This window comes from Diadema setosum, chromosome 12 (genome assembly GCF_964275005.1).
Source record: "Diadema setosum chromosome 12, eeDiaSeto1, whole genome shotgun sequence".
NCBI classification, from domain to species: Eukaryota; Metazoa; Echinodermata; class Echinoidea; order Diadematoida; family Diadematidae; genus Diadema; species Diadema setosum.
The window spans coordinates 23703873-23725763 of NC_092696.1; the positions used below are offsets into that span (position 1 = coordinate 23703873).

Sequence of the window (21891 nt, forward strand, 5' to 3'; positions counted from 1 at the left end):
GTCTGTGTGCTCTTTTAAGATCAAAACAGACACATGAACACAGGCACCTGTTCTACAATAATCTGTAATAAGGAAGCACATTTTTCCTCTTTGCCAGTCCATTTTCTTTGAAGCAATGGTTGTTCAGTTAAACCTGTCTTAGCAACCACCTGTCTTTAGCGGTCACCTGCCATATATGACCACTAAAAATAATTCCCTCCAAGAGAAAAACTGCATGTTAAAGAACCTGTCTATAGCGGCCACCTGTCTATAATAACTACTTTTTCCGTCTCCCTTGGGTGGCCGCTATAGACAACTTTGACTGTATGTACCAAGAATTATTTCAAAGATCACTTTTATGGTGCAAATCAAACTGTCGACTCAGAAATACAGATACCCAAGGTATTGTATTCTCAATTTATGAGCATGACTTGATATTCACATTTCATACAGCTGAAAAAAATCTGCAAAAGTATTGATGTGAATTATGTCCATTAGTAGGTCGTTGTTTTATGCTGTATTCAAAGTTTATGTAATAATTTGAATGCATGCAGATGAGGAATTCCATCTTTCATTATCAGATATATCTGCATACACATTTACTACTTTTGATTTTTCAGCTCAATTTGACTTTTCAGCTCATATGAGCTAAAGGCCCAAAATGGTCACACCTATGTGAAATTCAATGATATATTCCAGATCCAGAAGTGGTACAACCAAGTCATTTTGTTACCCTTATAAACTCCTCAAAATAAGTTCTGCAATTAAAGTTTGATATATCATATTTCTCTTATACCCACATTATCCTCATTAAATATGACATCATAAGAAAGCCTGATTAATTATCTTTACAATGACACCTCATTTGCTATGATTGGGTGTTCTTGGATTGTGCAAAACAGCCGAGTACGGGGACAGATCAAAAGTGAAAAGTCACAACAATTCTGCCATTGATAATGTACAGTTTTGATGAAAAAGGGCCACAGGAATAAGCAAAAATGAGAGCACTTTCAAAGACTCCCATTTCCTAGACATTAGATGACTTTTTGGTCAACCTTTAAGTTTGATTTTAATTTGCAGATACTTCTACAGTTTTTAATTCATGGATGAAGCCTGGAATCAACTGATAATCTCACAATACATTCTTTTCAAGCACATTCCTTCCCTGAAATGACAAAGCAAATGGGAATTATACTGTTGAACATAACACTTTTGCTCTATTTTGCAACATTTCACATTTGACCTTTCCTCATACTCAGTCATACTGTGCATTCCAGGAATGCATAATGTAAACAAGTGAGTTGTCGTTGTAAAGAAAATTAATCAGGCTTTCTTATGATGTCGCATTTGAATGAAATGATGTAGTTTTAAGAGAAATATGATACATCAAATTGGACTTGCAGGACTTTTTTTGAGGAGTTTATATGAAGAACATTGTTCTTGACAGGGGCATTATTGACTTAATGGGGCACCCATGAGAAAACAATTTTTGTAGGGGCACAGTGATTACAATTAGAATATGAATTTTCTCCCTTTAAATGTTTGATCACATTTAGATATAATTTAGCTAGAATTACTGGTAAGAGTAGGAGTTCGGTCATATTGTATGCATCCCCCCTTTAATTCTGTACCATGTTGTAGGTCTTATTTTGATGAAACCCTCTGTGTTCTTTTTATCTGATCTTGATTTACTGACTCTATACATTGAAACCAAATTGAACAAGATGTGGATTTGCTCTTCTAAGGTTGTTAAGGAATACAGAATCATTTTTAAGTTTCATTGTATTTGATCCCCAGAAGAACTTTGAGGCAGGACTGCTTAGAACCAAAACAATACCAGTGTTTAATACTGGTATTTCAGTTTGACTGTTCTATAAGTTCTTCTCAATTTATGACTGGAAAATAATTTTCTTGAAATGCACAGGAGATTGATGCCATGGACACTGCTTCCAACAGTCCAAACCAGGATGGCAGAGAAGGCAAACCCCTGGAGGAGGAAGCCATTGATGGTAAACCAGTTGACTCCAAGGAGACAGTGGGTGTGTCTGAGGGACCAGAGGTAGGAGCAGGAGACTCTGCCCTTGTAGAATCAAGTCTGATACCTAACACCGAGCTCACAGGTGGGTTGCTAGAAAGATGAAATCCTTGCTATAAGATGTGGCAGTTGATAAGTATACTAAGTGCACTCATTATTGTAGATAGTATGTGGTTGCTTGTTAAATATATAAACAGCATGAGTCATAGTGATAGTGTGAGACCTCCCCTGATGGGTTTAATGAGTGTTCTGCTTATAATAGTTCTCAATGTGTCCCCTCATCTCTTCTACCTCAACAGCTGTCGGTGAATGGCAAGAACTGCTCGATGAAAACACTAATTGCGTGTACTACTGGAACATGTACACTAATGAAGTGACATGGGAGATGCCCGATGCTTTCAGATTACAGCTACAACTACAGCAGCAGCAGCAATCAGCTGGTGCCAGCTCTACCCCCATAGAAGAAGAAAAAACTGCAGCGGACATTGATGGGACAGAGATTGCACTGCAACCGTCAACAGATGGAGATGTGGCTGCTGATTCCATGAATGGAGATATTGATGGCATTGAAATCCCAAATGGAAAATTGGAGGATAATGCTGTGCAGGGATGGGCCCTTGAACCTGAGGCTGTGAAAGAGGAGATGGAAAAACTGCCAGTATATGGAGCAGCAAAAGTGAGGTACACATTGGACCCTGTGCCAGATGAGCTAGCAGATATTGTCAAGGATGATCTTAGGGATGAAATTGAGGACAACCAGGTTGAGGAGGAGAAAACAAAAAAGGTGGGTGCAGCCCCAGGTTCAAAGGACTCAAAACTTAGCTACCTCTCTGCTTTTTCAAAGAGTGAAACCTTGCCAGGGTCCATTACCCAAGCGGAGCTTAAGACTGAGACTCAATCAGATGATGAAAAAGGAAATGGAGAGGGTGAGGATGAAGATGAAGAGTCTGATGATGGAAGATATGATCTCTGCCTTGAGCCAGTCCAGCCAGCCAAAGAAGTCAAGAAGGAAATCAAAAAAGAGATGAAGAAGGAGAGCAGTGAACCCTACTCAGTTGACATGTTTGCAGACGACATGGATGACATTGACAAACAACTTGAGATGGCCTTAGAAAAGAAAAAGGTATGTCCTGATGAAAACTTCATGTGCTGTGCCTGAAGTCGTGAATTCAGAGTGAGGATATCGTAGAATTTCAGTGTAATGGCAGAAGACAGCCTAAATTTAGTGCTGGGCTCCTGTGAACTTTGTGACTGCAGTGAGTTTAGTGAAAGGAACCTAGCACACATTAACTTATTCCTTTGAAGCAGGTTACAAACACATGAAATTGACAAGTTGCTAAAAGCAGACAGGAAAAATGTGGATTTGTCATCTGCAAGCTGCAAAAGGCAAGTGGAGTAAAGAATGCCAAGACTATAAACCTGCCACCAGTCCTTTAATACTACAATGTAGTTGGTGTTGCACCGCCCAAAATAATGTGATAATGATTATCATAATATTTTGCATTGAAGCACCAAAAATTGTGTGATGTAGCATGATCACGATCATAATCTGAATCCTACTCTGGAGCAAGATTTGCCTCCGCCACGAAGTGGTGCCAGAGGCATTATGTTTTCGGGTTGTCCGTCCATACGTCCGTCCGTCCGCTTTCGTTTACGCGATAACTTGAGTAATATTTACTGGAATTTTACCAAACTTGGTCCAAGTATGAAGTATGATGGGGCAATTATTTGATTAGATTTTGGGTGAAATCGGCTAAAGGTCAAAGGTCAAGGTCAAATCATGAATTTGTATCCGTTTACGCGATAACTCAAGACTGGATGGAGCAAATTTCACCAAACTTTGTTGGAGGATGATGTATGATGGGACAATTACTTGATTAGTTTTTCAGTGAAATCGGACAGAGGTCAAAGATCAAGGTCAAATCCTAAAATTTATCTGTTTACGTGATAACTCAAAACTGGATGAAGCAGCTTTCACCAAACTTGGTCCAAGGATGATGTATGATGGGACAATTAGTTGAGTAGATTTTAGTGACATTGGCAAGAGGTCAAAAGGTCAAGGTCAAATGCTGCAAATGTTGCAATTTCCCCCATATTTATGCAATGCCCGAAGGTATTTTCTTGAAACTTGGTGTGGACATGTACTACTGCGTAAAGATTCTCCAGAGAGAGTTTCATGTCATAAGGTCAAAGGTCAAAAGGTCAAAGGTTAGGTGAAAATGTTGCAATACTACTTTTCTCGCAAATGGTTCAATATAACTTCATGGAACTTGGGACATATGCATGTACTGTCTGGCAGGGATTATCTAGGGAATTTAGGGGTCATGGGTCAATAGTCAGGGGTCAAAGGTCAAGGTCAACTCCTCAAAATTTTACTATTTCCCTCATATACTAGTATATGCAATGCTTGCATTATTAGTTTCAAAACTTAATACATGCATTACCTAATGGAGATTCTGTGGGAAATTTCCAGCCAGAAGGTCAAAGGTTAAGGGTCCAAGGCCAGGTTTCAATGCCCCCCCCCCCCCCCCACAAAAAAAATAAAAAAATAAAAAATCTATTTTGTACCGTCATCACACTCTTTCTTCGTACCTTGGAAATTACTCAATGCATAAACTTCCCCAAAATTCCCCAAATATGTGTACCTGCACTCTTAGAAAATTATAGCAAACCCAGTTCAAGACATTTCTGACAAACCTGTCATTTCAGTTTTTTGCCAGTTATGTGAAACTGTCATGGATCACACATTGTGAAGACATGGTACTATACGCCTATTGGGAGAAACATGCATTATGGCGGAGGCATCAGTCGCCATAGCGACATTCCTAGTTTTCATTCGAACTTGTTATTTTTCTCAGTTCTTGGAAGTCAATCACCACATATAAAAACATCACAATAATTTCTTGACTTGCATTAATTTCTCATACATGCAGCAATTCTCATACGCATTGCTGGCCCTCTCAATATGTACTCATGCATGACTTTCAAAATACTTCACAAAATTTTCAAAAAATTGACATTATTCAATGTCAACTTTTCCAAGACCTACCATGGACATTAGAATTGTGTGCTAGAGTCGTAGAGGAATCAAATTTCTCACTGATTTTTTTTTTTTTTTTTTTTTTTTTTTTTTTAGATACCACAAGATTTTAAGCAAAATCAGTACCTCTAACAAGAGAAACAAGAGAGTGTACTAGGACAAGTCATGTTGTATAAGATTTCTGATAGTTAGGAGCTTCACACTAACTTAAGGTTTGCTAGCTGCAAGTTCTGTTCACATTGTCCCTAACGTTTAAAGTGAGAGGCCTTTGAGGCACTGCCATCATTAAACTACTACAAGTGAACTTCAAGATAGGGCACCTTCATCTAAACCTAACTGTTGGTAGCTCTGTAGGCTGGATACAAATATAATCAATGAAGACATATTGAAAAAAATGTGTAAGAGATGTGCCACTTTCATAAATTTGCAGTGTTTTGAACTGTAGTAGCTTAATTGTACTGCTTGAAGTCGTAATAAGATGGATCTTTACTAATGAATTTATTGGTGTCATGAATTTAACGGTACTTGTATCAGGCCAACATTTGGCTTGACAGAATGACTGAAAACTTATCCAGCACATGTTTTGTTATCTTTTCCCTATGTATTTTAGGCTGAACTAAAAAAGCTTGAAGATGCTGAAAGTAAGAAATCCCCAGAAGGAGAAGACAAGAAGGGAAAGAAGAGGAAATCTGACACAGCTGATATGTCCAGTATCTATGGTATGTTTACTGGTAGTTTATTCCTCGTATTATTCAGTCACAATTTTTGAGGCCTCAGAAAGATGTTAGATGGCATGAGATTGTACAATTTTGCACAAGTTTCCTATTCACAGCTTTCTTGCATCACCAATTTGTCAGTATTAATTGTTAATCAAACCACTTCCAAGTGGATTGATATGTAGGTGCCAGATTAATTTTTAAGGAAAAAATAATGGACCGGCCGTGTTAAAGGACAAGTTCACCTTCATAAACATAAGGATTGAGAGAATGCAACAATATTAGTAGAATACATCAGTGAAAGTTTGAGGAAAATTGGACAATCGATGCAAAAGTTATGAATTTTTAAAATTTTTGTGTTGGAACCGCTGGATGAGGAGACTACTACAGCTTGTGAGTCATATGGCCTTTTTTACGATCAGTGGTGTAACTTTTGTACTCAGAGGGTCAAAATTTCAAACAAAATATTTTTTCATTATTCTGTTTGATTCCTGTTGGAAAGTATTCAAATTTTTGAAAAAATAACATTTCAGACCTTAAAGCTGAAGAGTTATTGGTGTAATTTAAGGAAAACCCTGGCACCTGAAGTAAATTTAAGCAAAATTTTGTTTTCATGAATTGCACCATAATGACAAAACTGTGTAGTCAAACTTCACCATGCAAAGTTTATATGGTTAACAACAATATATAGTTTGTGAATCAAAACTATTTGGGGGTTGAATATAAAGTGAATAAAAAAAAAATACATGAGATTTACAAATTTTTGGTAAAAATACCAATTGACATGCAATTTTTAAGATTTTAACTATTTATTGGAGGGCAAGCCAGGTCAAACTCTATACTATAACAAGTCTTTAAGAAGGGCTATCTTCCTATGTAGGTTAAATGAAATTCCAATCATTTCTTTAAATCTTGGATTTTTCACACATGGATGTTTCGGAGGTGACAGTTAACATAATAGAATGTTTCGGAGGTGACATTAATATTAACACTCAGTTTTTTTGAGAATAAGTGACAATAACACAAAACTTCTTTTTTTTATCAATGTTTTTGATAATTATAACTCGAGAACAAGAAATTAACTCCTGTTTCAAGCAGATAAACCACACAGAACAAGTGTTTTTTTTACACTTCATTAATTAGCATGGGCACCGGTAGTTTGCCTTCCATTTGGACGAAGGTTGTAAGCTAAATATTGTAATCTGAAGAAACATGGCATTCCATTTTCTACCTTAAATTGAGATGAGGGTGTGAGATGATTTTAGTAATGTTTCTTTGCTCTCAGAACATTTTATTCCACAACACCAGGGAAGAATCACTTTGTTTCAGAGGTGACATTCAATGTTAACAATTGTGTTTAAATATTCATTTACAGTAAGAATATGACGGACATAAGCTAGATACTGTAACCTGAAGAAACATGGCATTCCATTTTCTACCTTAAATTGAAATGAGGGTGTAAGATCATTTTAGTAATTTTAGTTTCTTTGCTCTCAGAACATTTTATTCCACAACACCAGGGAAGAATAACTTTGTTTCAGAGGTGACATTCAATGTTAACATTGTGTTCAAGTATTCATATAGTATGTCCCCCCAAAAAATGTACAATTAGACTTTTGCATTGATAGCACCCAATATGATTAAATCAGCTAAAATCTACTTTGGGGTCTTAAATTATAACATCTTAGCTCTATTTTGCAGAAAGCCCCAGTCAATTTGGTTAAGTGGTCTCAAAGAAATGTGGATTGTTATAAAGGATGTCAAGAGTCTGATTCTTCCAAGTTTAGCACTTGGATGCTCTTGGAACTGCATATTAATGTGTAAACACAATATACAGAACTTGGAGGGAAGGGATTCCTGACATGCTCTACAAAAATCCTCATTTGTCTTTGACCTTTGAAGCAAATTGAATGGGGTTTTCTGTATTAAAGGTGTGGGCAATGAGTTATAGTTTCAATCCCTCAAATTGTATTTTAGATTGATTCACTATCTTTAAAGTTATCGTTGCGGAGGGTACCATTGTAATTTTTTGGTGGGGACATAGGTTATGAATGCCCAAAGCAAAAATTCTTATTTGACTTGTATTATGTTTTTGTTTGCACATAGTATTATAAATAGATTAATTCAAGGATGTTCATGAATTCTTCATCATTCTTGATAGCCACCATACAAATGTTATAATACTGGTGAAAGGTGTTTGGTTCATCTGGGATAAATTTTCTATATACCAGATTCATTTAAACTGTTGACATTACTAAAATATATTTTATGTATCTTTCTGAATTGCTTGAAAATTAACAGCAAATCATATATATTAGTCACTTTTGAGAGTAAAAAGTATAAGATAAGAAAAAATCATTTTATTGTTTTGGAGGTGACACAACACAGAGACAACCCAACTTCTCAGGTGTTAGCTAATACAATTGTGAACATTCATGTCTTTCCTCATGGCTTTAATTTTCAAATATAAGCTCTTTCTTTCAGTTCTTACTTGTTATTTTGTTTAGTTATTCTCTTTCATGATAGTGGATACCAGCTCATATTTTGTTTTAGATTGTAATTCATACTAATCTTTAGCAAATTTTTACAGTTTGGTTAAGACAACAGTTTGTGTTTCCCAGCTGAAGAGAGCAGCATAATGCGTTTGTGTGAACTTATGGGGAAAATTTTTTTTAGTTCAGTAATTTTACCCATCAACTTCTCAGAAGGTCCCGGACACAAACTGGTCTCAAATAACCCTATAAGGGACCGAAAAAGGACAAGTTCACCTCAATAGACACGAGAGTTGAGTAAATACAGCAATATTAGTAAAACATCAGTGAGAGTTTGAGGAAAATAAGGCAATCCGTTCCAGAGTTATGAATTTTTGAAGTTTCTGCTCAGTCAAAGCTGAATGAGAAGACTTCTATAGCTTGTGATGTCACACGTGTACAAGGATATAGAGAAAGTATCAAGAAAATTCAACATATTTTCACTTTTCTTGCATAACAAAAGAACACTTGACTTCTCTCTTTTGGAAGGCAGGGTGAATAATATTGCCCTAACATACATCAGTAGCAAGTTGAAGAAATGTGCACTTTTTTTCAAAAAGTAAAGTTTTGTGAAATTCACTTATATTTTCTTTTTATCGCTGTATGCATGTGACATCATACATTGTCATAGTCGTCTCATCCAGCAGTGATTGCATCGATATTTAAAAAAGACCATAACTTTTGAATGGATTGTCCAATTTCCCAAACTTTCAATGATGTGTAAAATGTTGTTGCATTCACTCAATCCACATGTATATGAAGGTGGACTTGTCCTTTAAGAAACCATTTTCTTTTCCTTGAAATTCCAGTACTTAAAGCCAAATTCTAAGATAAAACATAATAACAAAACAAGGTAAACACGTCATCAAAATTATATTGAGATAGAACTACAAATCTTGTTTTTGGATCTTTCCCTTTCCAGTCCTGGGAACTTGTTCCTCTGTTCACTTTAGTTGTCAGATAACTTCAATAATATTTAAAAATACAATGTCATAAACAGTTGGTTCAACTTGGAAAATGTAATAATTATTGTCATATTAAAAAAAAAAAATCACATAATTTTGTTTATGATTACCACGTTGTACATGGAAAAACAACAACTAAGAATTCAAGAACAAGTTGTGCACCAGCTATAGGCATGTGGCCTTTTTGTGGAGTTTGATTATTTTATGATTTTTTTAAGATTGTGGACTAGGGCATGCATGAACTGCCACATGTATCACTTTGGTATCAAGGGAATTCTGGTGAGCGAGGTATACAAAAGTCACTTCTACTGTGATGATTTTGTAGATATTAAATGTATTTGAAAATGTTAATAGATAGTGAAAAGGAACTGAAGTCTTGCCTTTCACTATCACATAACAATATGGTGTTAACAAACAATGTCACCTCCGAAACACAAGAAAAAGCAACTTACATGGAAAGCTGTGATTGGTAAATCTTCACAACTAAATCGCTTAAATTGGAAATCAAGTTTCTAAGATGAAAGCATCTATATGTTTACTTAACTAAAGCAGGAGAATTGATCTTGATTACAATATTATATTTACAACAGATGGGTGTATTTTGTGCATTCTCTTTGTTAAAAAAGTGAAAAAATGTAAATTTGCACTAAAACGTACAGTATAGTAATAAAAATAAGAGTGAGAGTGTGTTAGTTGATTTCTCCACTTTGAGACTTATGTTACTAAAATAAATGAAACCATTGGTGTACATGATATGGTTTCTCTTCAATAGAAATGAGCAAAAACTCTTGTTAACGGTGTTTTGTCACCTCCGAAACAGTAATTCTTAGTTTTTATCAGATCTTTTATTAATCTCTAGAAAATTCTCACTTCCTGTTGCCATATTACTATTTTCATCCAAAAGAGATTCCTGTCAATTGGACAGAATCAAACAAAATTGCTTTGTCTTCGAGAAATTATCAAATATAATACGCTTGTTGTTTCGGAGGTGACAATTGTTTCGGAGGTGACAAGTGTTAACGGAAAATTGTAAATTGCTCTGAAATGAAAACAACAGGCTATATTTCTACTATCTTCCTTCTTAGATAATGTGAGGGGATATGTTACATTTTTGTAAATGTAATGTATAACTGATGTCAAGAATAAAAAAATCAAATACATAAATCTGTTGTCTCGGAGGTGACAGAAAAGTTAACGGAAAAGTTGCATAAATTTATAAACACTCACCAAAAAATGATAAGCTATTTGAATCAAATAATCTTTGGATCGAAGTTAAGTCAGACTGATTACTATTCTGTTTTGATGGAAATTAGCAAAGTTGAATTTTATAATTGTGAGCAAGAGCTAACTCAAAAGAGGGGTTAACTGTTAACGGAAAATGTCACCTCCGAAACATAAAGTTTGGACAATTTCAGTCTTTAAAGAAGACAAAGCAGAACCTGGTAAACATAATAGTTCTTAAGTTTGGATACCTGTCTATCACCACAACAACAAAAATAATGAAAAGGAATAAACAATTTAATATGCTAGGTCTGACAAAAAAACCATGTCAGAGTGCATACACCAAAAGTGTTGGATTTCAAGCATGTAAATGCATGCCACATCTGAAAGAAAAAGAGAGGAAAGTTCATTAAGGTACCCAAGGTAGACACTGTGGGTGGTAAGTTTATGAGAAAAAATAATGCATATCTGTCTGTGTATAAGAAAGTTATACACCAATTAGTGCCAAAACCGTGTTTTACACCACTGATTGTAAAAATGGCCATATGCGTACAACAGTATAAAGAAAATGTCAAGAAAATTCAACATATTTTCACTTTTTTCGCATAATAAAAGAGCACTTGACTTGCCTCTTTCTAAAGGCAGGGGGAATAATATTACCCATAACATTTGTCGGTAACGAGTCGGGGGAATGTGTACTTTTTTTAAAAAATGAAATTTTGTGAAATTCTCTTTATATTTTCCCTATATTGTTGTACGCATGTGACATCTAAGTTATTCACACACAGCAGTAGTCTTCTCATCCAGCGGTTACTGCACAAAAACTTCAAAAATTCATAACTTTTGAACGGATTGTCCGATTTTCCTCAAACTTTCACTATGTGTTCTACTAATATTGCTACATTCTCTCAATCCTTATGTTAATGAAGGTGAACTTGTCCTTTAAGTACAAAGCAAAGAAATAGTTCTATGCAGTACAGGTCATGTTCCTGTGACTGCTCAGCTGTTTTTGACAGCTCACATAGAATGCAGTATCCTGATATAAACCAAAACTCTCTAATAGTCATTATTCAGAGTACTAGTTGCAGCTATGATGATAATACCATGGCCAGCGGAACCGTGGGGGCCGTGGCGGCCCGGGCCCCCACACTTTTTGTGCACCATACAAAGGAATACATAAGGTGTCATCACTCCCCACACTTTTTTTCATCCGGAAGTACATAAGTGGCACTAAATAGAAATAGATAGAGATCTTGATGTGTGAGTGCGGTAAGTTTATGTTTTTCCACTGAAGACCTTTTTTTTTTCTTTCTTTCTTGTCAGCTGAAAAAACCCGGAAGTGGGCCCCCATGCTTTTGAAAACGTTCCGTTGGCCCTGAATACTATTCTTTCTTCTTTTCTTTTTTTTTTGGGGGGGGGGGGGGAATCCTTTCTCCTGCAAGTACATACAGTTTTAGAGCTTACGAGAAAATTACGTACAAGAGATGTCCCTTTGTCTCATTTGTACTTTAGATGAGAGTGGAGGAGTAGACCTCTCCCGCTTTAAAAGGAAGCGGCTGGAGAACCTTGCAGGGCGGCAAAAGTCATCTGGGAGACACGAGATTGGGACCCAGTGTAACCTGGATGATGAGATCAGTCCAGAGGACAAGGAAAAAATCAAGCAGAAACAAAAAGCCAAAGAGGAAGCAGAACAAAAGGTAAGCACATCATCAACCTCCATTATTGATGGCAAGAACTCTTTGATGGAGAATGGCAGTCTGTAAAGAAAACTGTATCACATTAACTTTTTCCATTACTGTGATATGCAGTGCATCTGTGTTACATCTTCACATAATTTTCACATGTGAAGTTTGTGATGCCAAGTTGCAATTGCAACTTGTGTGGTTAAGAGGGTAAATCCGAATTGTTTACCTTTCAAGAAGCATTGCATGTTTTGTGAATGCAGAGGGACAAGCAGTAGATGAGTGGATGCTTGTTTGAAGATATAGATATTCAAAAAAACACACACACACTATAGTCTTTAATGTTTTAAATCACCAAACAGCATTCTGCAGACACTTGCACTAGCTACTCGAGTACTCTAGTTGTGCACCAGTGACAAGGCATGTGTTACACTCTTCATGGTTGATTCTTTGATTCAAATTGCATCTGATGGAATATACTCAGTGTGATCTGGGCTCCATTTCATAAAAGATGTTAGGATAGCAACTCTTGCTGGAATGACAAACGGGAAGCTGGATTCTTGGCATTACCATGACAATTGTCATTCCAGCAAGAGTTGCTATCATATCAACTTTTTATGAAATGGGGCCCAGGTGTAGCATTCTTCAGGTTGCACTTCTTCATTGTGAGGCTGTTTAACAGTTTACTTCCATTCTGTCAGTAGAATCAGTGCAGAGTAGGTCACTATGAATTAGCCCCAGTGCTGTCTACAGCAGATTTATTCATTGTTTTTTGGTATTTTCGTTTGACTCTGTCGTCATACAGGACCAAATTGTGGAGCTGGTATCAACAATGATGAACAAGCTGGAGTTCTTGGGCATCTCCAACAAGGGCCTCAATAAGTTCCAGGTCATGTTGATTGAGATGGAGGTACGTCTATTTTCATCCTGTGTTGGACTATTAGATATCAAACTAATAACTCTTGCAAGGTCTGAGCATTACATAGAACTTCAACTGCTGGACCCATGAATAATTGGGGGGGGGGGGGCTGGTGAGAGGCAAAGTTGATAGTCAATGGGCCTTACATTGTACATGTTTATGTTGATCAGTTGTTTAGTAAGAAAGAAAAAACATCCTCGAAGCTGTTTTGTGGGTGCTTGGTAAATTACATCAGGGAGGTGTTAGAAAAGGAGAGACAACTCCTGCTCTCCTTTGAAGTCATGCGCGGCACCGCCGAGAAGTTATGCGCTTAACTACAGGTGGAAATCAGGTGCTTTGACAAAAGAGAGCATCAATAATCGGGACTAGCGCTCTCACATCTAGAAATACTTGCCCCTACTGCATTTCGCTCTCTCTTTCAATGTGATGGCAACAATGAATTTGTGTACCTTGAGTTGGAGCAGCGAATCAAAATGCAGTGTAAAACTGACAATTTTAACAGCAAATGGTTTAAAAGCACGCTGGAGCACGCTTTGGCGGAGTACTTTATTTGAAAGATCAAAATATCCCAGATTAAAGATAATAAAAAGTTTTGGTACCTCAAAAATTTCCTTGTCTTAGTTTGTGTTTCAGGTTAAAGTACCTTTCATATAACTAACACTGTGAGACTTACTCGCCCCAAAGTGCTCTCATGTCTTAGTAATCATGCCATTAACTGCGACCAGCAGCCCCATACGCATAGCGACCAGCAGTCCCATACGCATAGCGTAATCGGGCTTCGCATTGTAGCATGCAGGATCATGACAGATTTAGTATCGCGGGATAAATGTTAACTTAAAATCCCAAAAATTCTTCAATTTGAAGACTTACCAATTAAGGTGAAGTATTGAAAACAGGCTTCGGGCAACGTTTGGTTCTGCCTATAGTCCCTTTCTGTTCGAATTGATGACTGAATGTGACTCGGCCGAGAGGACCTTGGGAGAGCTACATACACCATGTACACTGAATACTACAGCCAGTGCATGCGAACACATCACATGCGCACAAATTTCAAATCCCATATCAACGGATAAGATGTTTGTGTGCGCATGCGCTGGCCGTAGTAGTCAGTGTATGCATCGGTCCATGGTGTATGTAGCTCTCCCAAGGTCCTCTCGACCGAGTCACATTCAGTCATCAATTCGAAAAGAAAGAGACTATTGGCAGAACCAAACGTTGTTCGAAGCCTGTTTTCAATACTTCAACTTAATTGGTAAGTCTTCAAATCGAAGAAATTTTGGGATTTTAAATTGACATTTACCCGCGATACTAATTCTGTCATGATCCTGAATGTTACAATGCGAAGCCCCATTACGCTATGCGTATGGGGCTGCTGGTCGCAGTTAGCTATGCGTACAATGGGCTGCACGCTGCTGGTCACAGTCAGTGGTTTCGTACAGTATTTATCGACGCTGTACGGCGACGGCTCTGGTACGAAACCATTATTGCATGATTACTAAGACATGAGATCACTTTGGGGCGAGTAATTCTCACAGACAACGTACTTTAAAGGGGAAGGCTAGTAACTGATCAGTGGGAATCAGTGGAAATGCTGGGAGATGATTGTTCCAATCCTTATGGGATTCATTCAAGAGTTCATTGTATATCTATTGTTGTGTGAAAATGATTTGCTTCAGAATGGTCTCATATTCAAGTAATGTGCAGATTAATGCTCCGTCACTGACCAGGAACGCTAACCTGGAAGCATTAAACTGCACAAACAGAGCATGACTTCAAAGCGTATAGTGGAATGCTAGACATCCCATTGTAACGCTTTGAACCCAAACATTGTGTTTGCATGAATTACGAAGAGTTGTCTCTCCTTTTCTAACACCTCCCTGATTACATGTGTATAACATACAGAACATGGTCAAGTAAGAATTGACTGGAATAAGCAAAAATGCACTAAAACGGATATTAGCATCCAGCTAGACAGGACTAGATTATTTAGATTACTGGTATATGGTGGAATCAGAAAGTTATGAATCAAGAGCAAAAATTACCTTTTGCCTTTTACCATTTATCTTTGTCAGTAGTGTAGTGGTGTGTGTTTGGTTCGGGTCCATGTGGTGTCTGATTGGTGAGTATGGGGTTTATCGTTCAGGTGTGGACTTGATGTTTACTGATGTACAACATTGAGGGAAGGGGATATTCGGTGTGCTAATTAGGCCATATTTTTTCGGGGGGGGGGGGGTAGGCAAGAAGTCAATATTTGATATAAGATATTATTCAATAAATGTTATTTAATGTTTGCATGAATTATTTGGACATTGTGATATTAGTGTTCAATGCTGACCATGAAAGTTGTTCATAGAAAACTTTGACCCATGCTGCTCAAGCTAACAAATATCTCAGATGAAAGTTTTTAATGAAGAGTGTAGTAGAAAGGGTGTTGGCTGGGAAAATATGATGTATATGCTGGGACATATCATTTTTTTTTTTTCTGATTTCAAAGATATCACAAATATGTTTGCAGAACCTAAACATGAAAGTCAGACACAATTTAAAGGGTCATTTTGATGATGTATGGAGTAACAAATACCAGTGTGTGGCTTTTCTTTAGTGTCATCCAAAGTTTCATGTTTACTGTATATGACCATTCAATTCTGAATCCTGAACTTCCAGACTCGGATCCAAGACTGGCGAGAAGGCCTCCTGGACAGTAAGCATCTCCTGCAGAGACTAGAGTTATCAGACTGGGAGCTCCAGCGCTATGAGACTGAGGCGGCTCCCAGTGGCTGGCTGTGCTCGTGGGACAGGTACGCACAAAAGACTTCTGCATTTCAACAGTGCCCTTTGTTGTTGGCGGCAGGATGAATTAATAGATAACAAGAGACAAAGAGTATTGTGCCAACTTTTTTTTTCTCCTCGAAAAGAGACAGAACCAAAGAAAGGGTCCAAAGTGTCAACACAAGAACACTAGGAATTCTTTAAGCCAGAGAAATGGTTGCATCAACATCTTTGGGTTTCTGCTCATGGGTGGAAATGGACCTGGACTGGCTGTGACCAAGACGCAATGGACTGTTTCCTTTTTTTTTTTTTTTTGTCTGTTGTCTGTTGTCATAGTGACTGCTTGTTGCTATGACATACCGCTAACACATCTCTTCAACCCTGAACACTCTTTTCTCCAGACCCAATCACCATGTCCCATCACCTCTATATCTTTTCCCACAATCTATCTAGTTTTTGGAGGGAGGTTTTCTTGACTTTCAGACAAAGTGAAAATTAGATGCCCTTTCAGAAGCAAAACCCTATTAGTAGGAGAATTCAGTATCAAAACAAAAATGTCTTCCCACCACAAAAGTGATCATAAAATCTGTGACAAATCGCCGCTAGAATAAGCAATTATGGCATTCAAATTTTACTCAGTGCATAAACTACTGAAAAAGAAGTCTTTTGGTCAGATATGGGCAAGAGAAAAAGTTCATTATTCATGATATATTTACAGTGCAAAGATACATCACCAGATGCACTTGTCTTGATAAGACTCATTTTTCCAGTTATTTACATATTGCCAGTGGTGGTAATCTTCAATTGAGAAAGACAGTGCTAACATACATCATGTATATCAATAATCATATAGATAACTGAGCTGTTACATAGCCCCAAAAGTGCATCAGTGTAGACAGCCTGTCATAGTTCATGTTGCCTCCCTCAATAACCCCCTACCCCATACTATCCCCTCCCCCTCCTTTTCCTTCTCTCATCTTTCAACACCCATGAAACAGGACTCTTCTTTTTCCCAAACAATACGAAAAAGAAAATGTATATTTGTGAGAAAAAAAAAGAGTTTCTAAGACACCTCCATGGTGCAACAGGAGACACCGATCTGAGATGTGATGCTGCTGTCTTTCCCAGTGGAACCACTGCACGGCAGATTCTGGGAGGAAGATGAAGATACCGGTCTGGTCAGTCAAAACAAAACTTCTTCTACCAATTTTCAGTATTCATCTACATTTGTCGTATTGTATTTTATATGTTCTGATTTATATATAGTGGTGTGAAAATGCTGCACTTCCCTGGTAACATTCTCCCCTCTTTGTCCATTTCATGGTCAGCTGGTCATGTTTATGAATTTTTCTGTTAACAGAACCAGGTATATAGCAGTGAAACATACAACTGGTTCTGAGAGTATTCTGTTGAGAGAAGTATGCTAGTATTTTAGCTCCACATGGTTTGGTTATCAGACAAAATTGTTAACTAACAAATAGAGGCCTTTAAAGAAGACTGCTAATTCATAGTATCAAATGCCAAACACCAAAATTACAGTGGATGTAAACTTAGGTCAATAGGTTGTCAAAAGTAAAGTAAATTAGCGAAGAGAAACAAAAAAAAAAACAGTGCAAGTTATGTAAAACAAGGGAAATAATTCAAGGGAATGAGAGAAAAAGAGAGACGGAGATAGAAAGTTCAGTTAAGATTTTGGAATGGGGACATGGTCAGTGCACACATACATGTATACAGAAGAGGTAATTGATAGAAACAGGGATGGAGGAGAATTTCTAGACAAACCAGCAAGGCAGACATGGATACAGACTGAGGGGAAACACCCACCTGACCTAAGAAGCCTATTACAACAAACCAGAAAGTGCAGCATTTGAATATTGTCTTGTTTTTCTTGATATTGACAAGATGTTTGGATGTGCATTTGATCCAGGCATTGGTCAGTATAGGCAATATTGTGAACGTAGGCACTTCAATCTAATGTATCATTTGCCATTATGCCTTTCGTATGAAATTTTAAAGGAGAGTAAAATTTCGAAAGAACGCTTACATTAATCAACAGAGGTGTGTAAACACTGGACATTCCAATTTCAGGTCAATATAATTGTTCCATATCATCAGTGCGGCTGTTGTCAAAAATGCTCACACAAAATATATAGATGTGCATATTTGGCAGTGAAGACCCCAAGTTTTGAAAATATGGTTTAAAGTCAAAATTGAAGTGCCTAAACTTCTCTGTTCACAATGTTCTCTAGCAGAATCTAGTGATCATTGCTGGACAAGATTGTTTCAATTGCCTTCTTATCCACTGACTTTCCTTGTCACTTCTGTCTTTCATATTGTATATGTTTTATTGCTGTTTATCACCATATATGCGCAAAGTTACATTGTATGTACCTGTCACCATGTTCAGATATTAATTCCAAATGTCCTTTTTTCCCCCTATCTCTTCTTTCTCTCTCATTCTCTCTCCATTCGGCTACTTGGGTTTTTTCCTCTTCAACGGATGTTATGCTGTACCTGGGATTGGGGATGATTAGGACACACAAGCAGTACTACTACACCAACATGTCTACAAATGAGTCACAGTGGGAGTACCCAGTCGAGGCTGCCGCAGCAGATGCACAGACAACTTCCACAACAAGCAACACTAAAGAGACTCGCAGTGCTTTTAGCAGTGCAGCTGACCGTGGGATGTCAGGGGACAGAGAAGCCAGCAGTGGAGAAGAGTCCATGGATGAAAGAGATAGTCTAGGTAAGGCTGTTCATTTGTCCCTAGGAGCCTTCTTTGTCTCCTTTTTGTCGCGCACTGGCGGTGAGGGGAGACGAGGGTTTGCCTGAAGCGTCTGTCCATCCATCGTCCATCCATCTGACCGTCCGTCATTCATCCGTGACGCTACAAAAACTTAAATCAGTTTGTACTGAGTGCTTCAATGTCAAACTTGGGGTGAAGAGTGTTAATGCAAAGTTACACATGTTACCAAACAGGAAGTTAAGGTCAAAGGTCACAGTATTGGGTCAACAAACGTTTAGTTTTTACGGCGTGTTTGGATTATGGCTCATAACTTCTGATTGGTATGTCTATTTGTGACCAAACTTATATGGTAGGTGTCCCTTGGGGAGTTGAAGATCATGACAAGGTCAAAGGCGCAAACAGGGGTCAATGAACTTTTAGGGACAATGTTAAGTTTTTACGGCGCGTTTCGATTATGGCACATAACTTTTGCTCGGTAGGACTATTTGCGATCAAACTTTGGTGGTAGATGTCTCTTGGGGAGTTGAAGATCACCACATGGTCAAAGGTCACAAACAGGGGTCAACAAACTTTAACCCTAACTAGGCCGGGCTATTTAGGTAGATCATAGAGCCGGGGGGGGGGGGGGGGCCTCCCAGGCCCCCCCTCCAGATCTCGGCCGTCGACCGCGCGATCGCGATGAAAATTGGCACACACATTGCCTGTGATGTAATCTAAAGTACCACGAAGTTAGATTTTTTAAAAATAATCATTTATGCTATACAGTAAACCTCGGATAAGTCGACGTCGAGTGAATCGAAAATCACTTAACTCGAAGCAAAATAAAAGTCCCGATTTTTCCCTATGTATTTTCTCTTAGAAATATTTGGATAAGCCGAAGTACGAGAGTCGAATTTCGGCTGTGTCGAAGTAAAACATTCAGTCCCTTTTGTACAAAATACACGTAGTTTACATCACTTGAGCCGAAGAAGATTTGTCTGGCATTCTCATGACATTTAGAGGAGAACAAAAAAAAAATCGGCATGTCGCAGATCCCCGTCCCTGGCCTGCTGCAGGTAAGCATGCACACTCACCGTACCGCTCTGCACGCATGTCGAATACATACACATGTATACATGTATACACACAGCACATCGATCCACATACTTTATCCATACACACAGCACATCCATACTTTATCCATGTCAAGCCAAAACTCCTTGGTCAACCAATCGCTGCTTTAATATTTTAGTGACAGGCCAAGTGGGCGGAGCTTGTTCGTGCGTGCCCGGCTGGCTGTATACTAGTAGTTTTGTTCAATGGAGGTGGGATGGGCCTGAGAGAGTGTTTGTCTCAGGGTAGGTTGACAGAGATGGCTACCTATGTTGCACCATAGACATAGCACATGCACATTGCCACATTAGCGCAGACATTCTCAGAACTACGTTTAACTACTAGTATTGATACAAATTTTATGTTCAATTTAGAACAAAATAAGAACATTATCTTCAAGAACAGACAAATTTGAATGCAAACACACACACGCACGCACACACACACACACACACATGCATGCAAATGTATTATAATACATGTACATAACTGTGAGTCGAAAAAAAATCGACTCTCGCGAGAGTCGAATTTCACTTAAGTCGACGCATTTTTGTCAGTCCCGAGAGCTTCGACTCATGCGAGGTTTACTGTATTATGCTAATTTATGCATAATGATGCATGAAATAAGACAATTTGGTATAAATCACTAAATAAAGCTCGAAATGGGCACATTTTTTGTGCAAATATTCTTTTTAGTGTCCTGAGCAAATATAAGAGAAAAAAATTGCGCCATTAGAAAAAATTTCTCAAGTATTTTATTGTTTTTTGAATTTCTTATGTATTTCTTTGTTTTTTCGACTTTATGTTTTTCATTGTTTTTTCGATGAAACTTGTCCGCGACATTGTTCCGAAGAAGAAAATATGTTATGAATTGATTTCGATCAATAAAACCCCAAAATAATCATGCTTTTATGAAATTTGCCTGAAAGCACAGTTTGCATTGAAATTGTACACGAATTCACGTTTTTGAGCAATTTTTGGTCTGACATGCACATACATATTTATGCGCAACTTCGGAACCGCGCGCCCGGGCATCGCAAATTTGGTGTCAAAAGATGCGGGAGACTTGAAAGAAGAAAGTCATGAAACGTCGCGGCAATAGCTTTTCGCGTTAGCGATACATCGCGCGGAACGTCGAGGGGGGGGCCTCGGAGGCCCCCCCCCCCCCCCGGCCTAGTTAGGGTTAAGGGGCCAATGTTAACCCTAACTTACCTGGGCTATTTAGCGAGCTTGAATTCCGGGGGGGGGCCCATTATGGCCCCCCCTTCAGATCTAGGCCGTTGATCGCGCGATCGCCGCAAAATTTTGCATGAAGATAAAGCCGGATGTAATCTACAAGACTGTTAAGTTAAATTTTCAAAAAAATTTGCATTTTCTATTTTAAATCAATTAATTATGCAAATATATGCAAAAGAAAACTAATTTTCATCTGTAATTGGCTTATAAAAGCTTATGGAATGCTGATTTTTGGTGTAAATATTCCTAGTGACATTCCGAACATTTGTGCGTAAAAAAAAATTTCAGTATCAAAATTAATTTCTTATGTTTTTTATTGTTTTATGAATTCTTTATGTATTTCTTTGTTTTTTTGAACTTTTGTTTTTGTTGTTTTTTCAGCGGAATTTGTCACACACATTTTTTGAAGCATGATTGTACTAAAATAAATTGATTTCAGCCATTAAAATTAAGAATATGAATCTTTATATGAATTAATTGAAAAAACACAATTTGTATTGACTTTGTACACAAAATCACGTTTTTGAGCAATTTTGGGGTTGACGAAAGTTTTTCGAAGGGGCGTGGCTTTGGAACGGTATGCCCGGGCGCGACAAATTTGGTCTCAAAAGTTGCGCGAGACTTGAAATTAAAAAGTCAGCGAACGGCGCAGTCAAAAAATTTTGTGCGCCGGAATGGTCGCGGAATTCATCGAGGGGGGGGCCATTATGGCCCCCCCCCCCCCCAGGTAAGTTAGGCTTAAGTTACAAAGCTCTTGTTGTACTAACACTTTGCCTTTATTCCACTTTATAACAATCAAAGTTTGATTTTTACAAATGTGTTGTGGTACATTTGTGGGCAAGACACATTTCGGCACTTGCCTTGTTCTAGGATTATTGGACCAGCTTTGAGATTTTGATTTCCTACCTTGACACCATTGCATGTTCACTCATGTTGTGACCTTCTCCAAAAATTGGC

At 37.9% G+C, this 21891-nt stretch overlaps 1 protein-coding gene across 1 annotated transcript in view; it reads left to right on the forward strand.

Annotated features, from left to right (window-relative positions):
• The window catches only part of LOC140236124 (formin-binding protein 4-like), a 50803-nt gene that overhangs the window by 14368 nt on the left and 14544 nt on the right, over window positions 1-21891 (forward strand). The window contains exons 4-10 of the mRNA XM_072316098.1: window positions 1904-2099; window positions 2314-3137; window positions 5665-5773; window positions 12000-12184; window positions 12975-13079; window positions 15753-15886; window positions 18392-18606. Of these exons, the coding sequence (XP_072172199.1) occupies window positions 1904-2099; window positions 2314-3137; window positions 5665-5773; window positions 12000-12184; window positions 12975-13079; window positions 15753-15886; window positions 18392-18606 (1768 nt within the window). The remainder of the gene's footprint in view (window positions 1-1903; window positions 2100-2313; window positions 3138-5664; window positions 5774-11999; window positions 12185-12974; window positions 13080-15752; window positions 15887-18391; window positions 18607-21891) is intronic.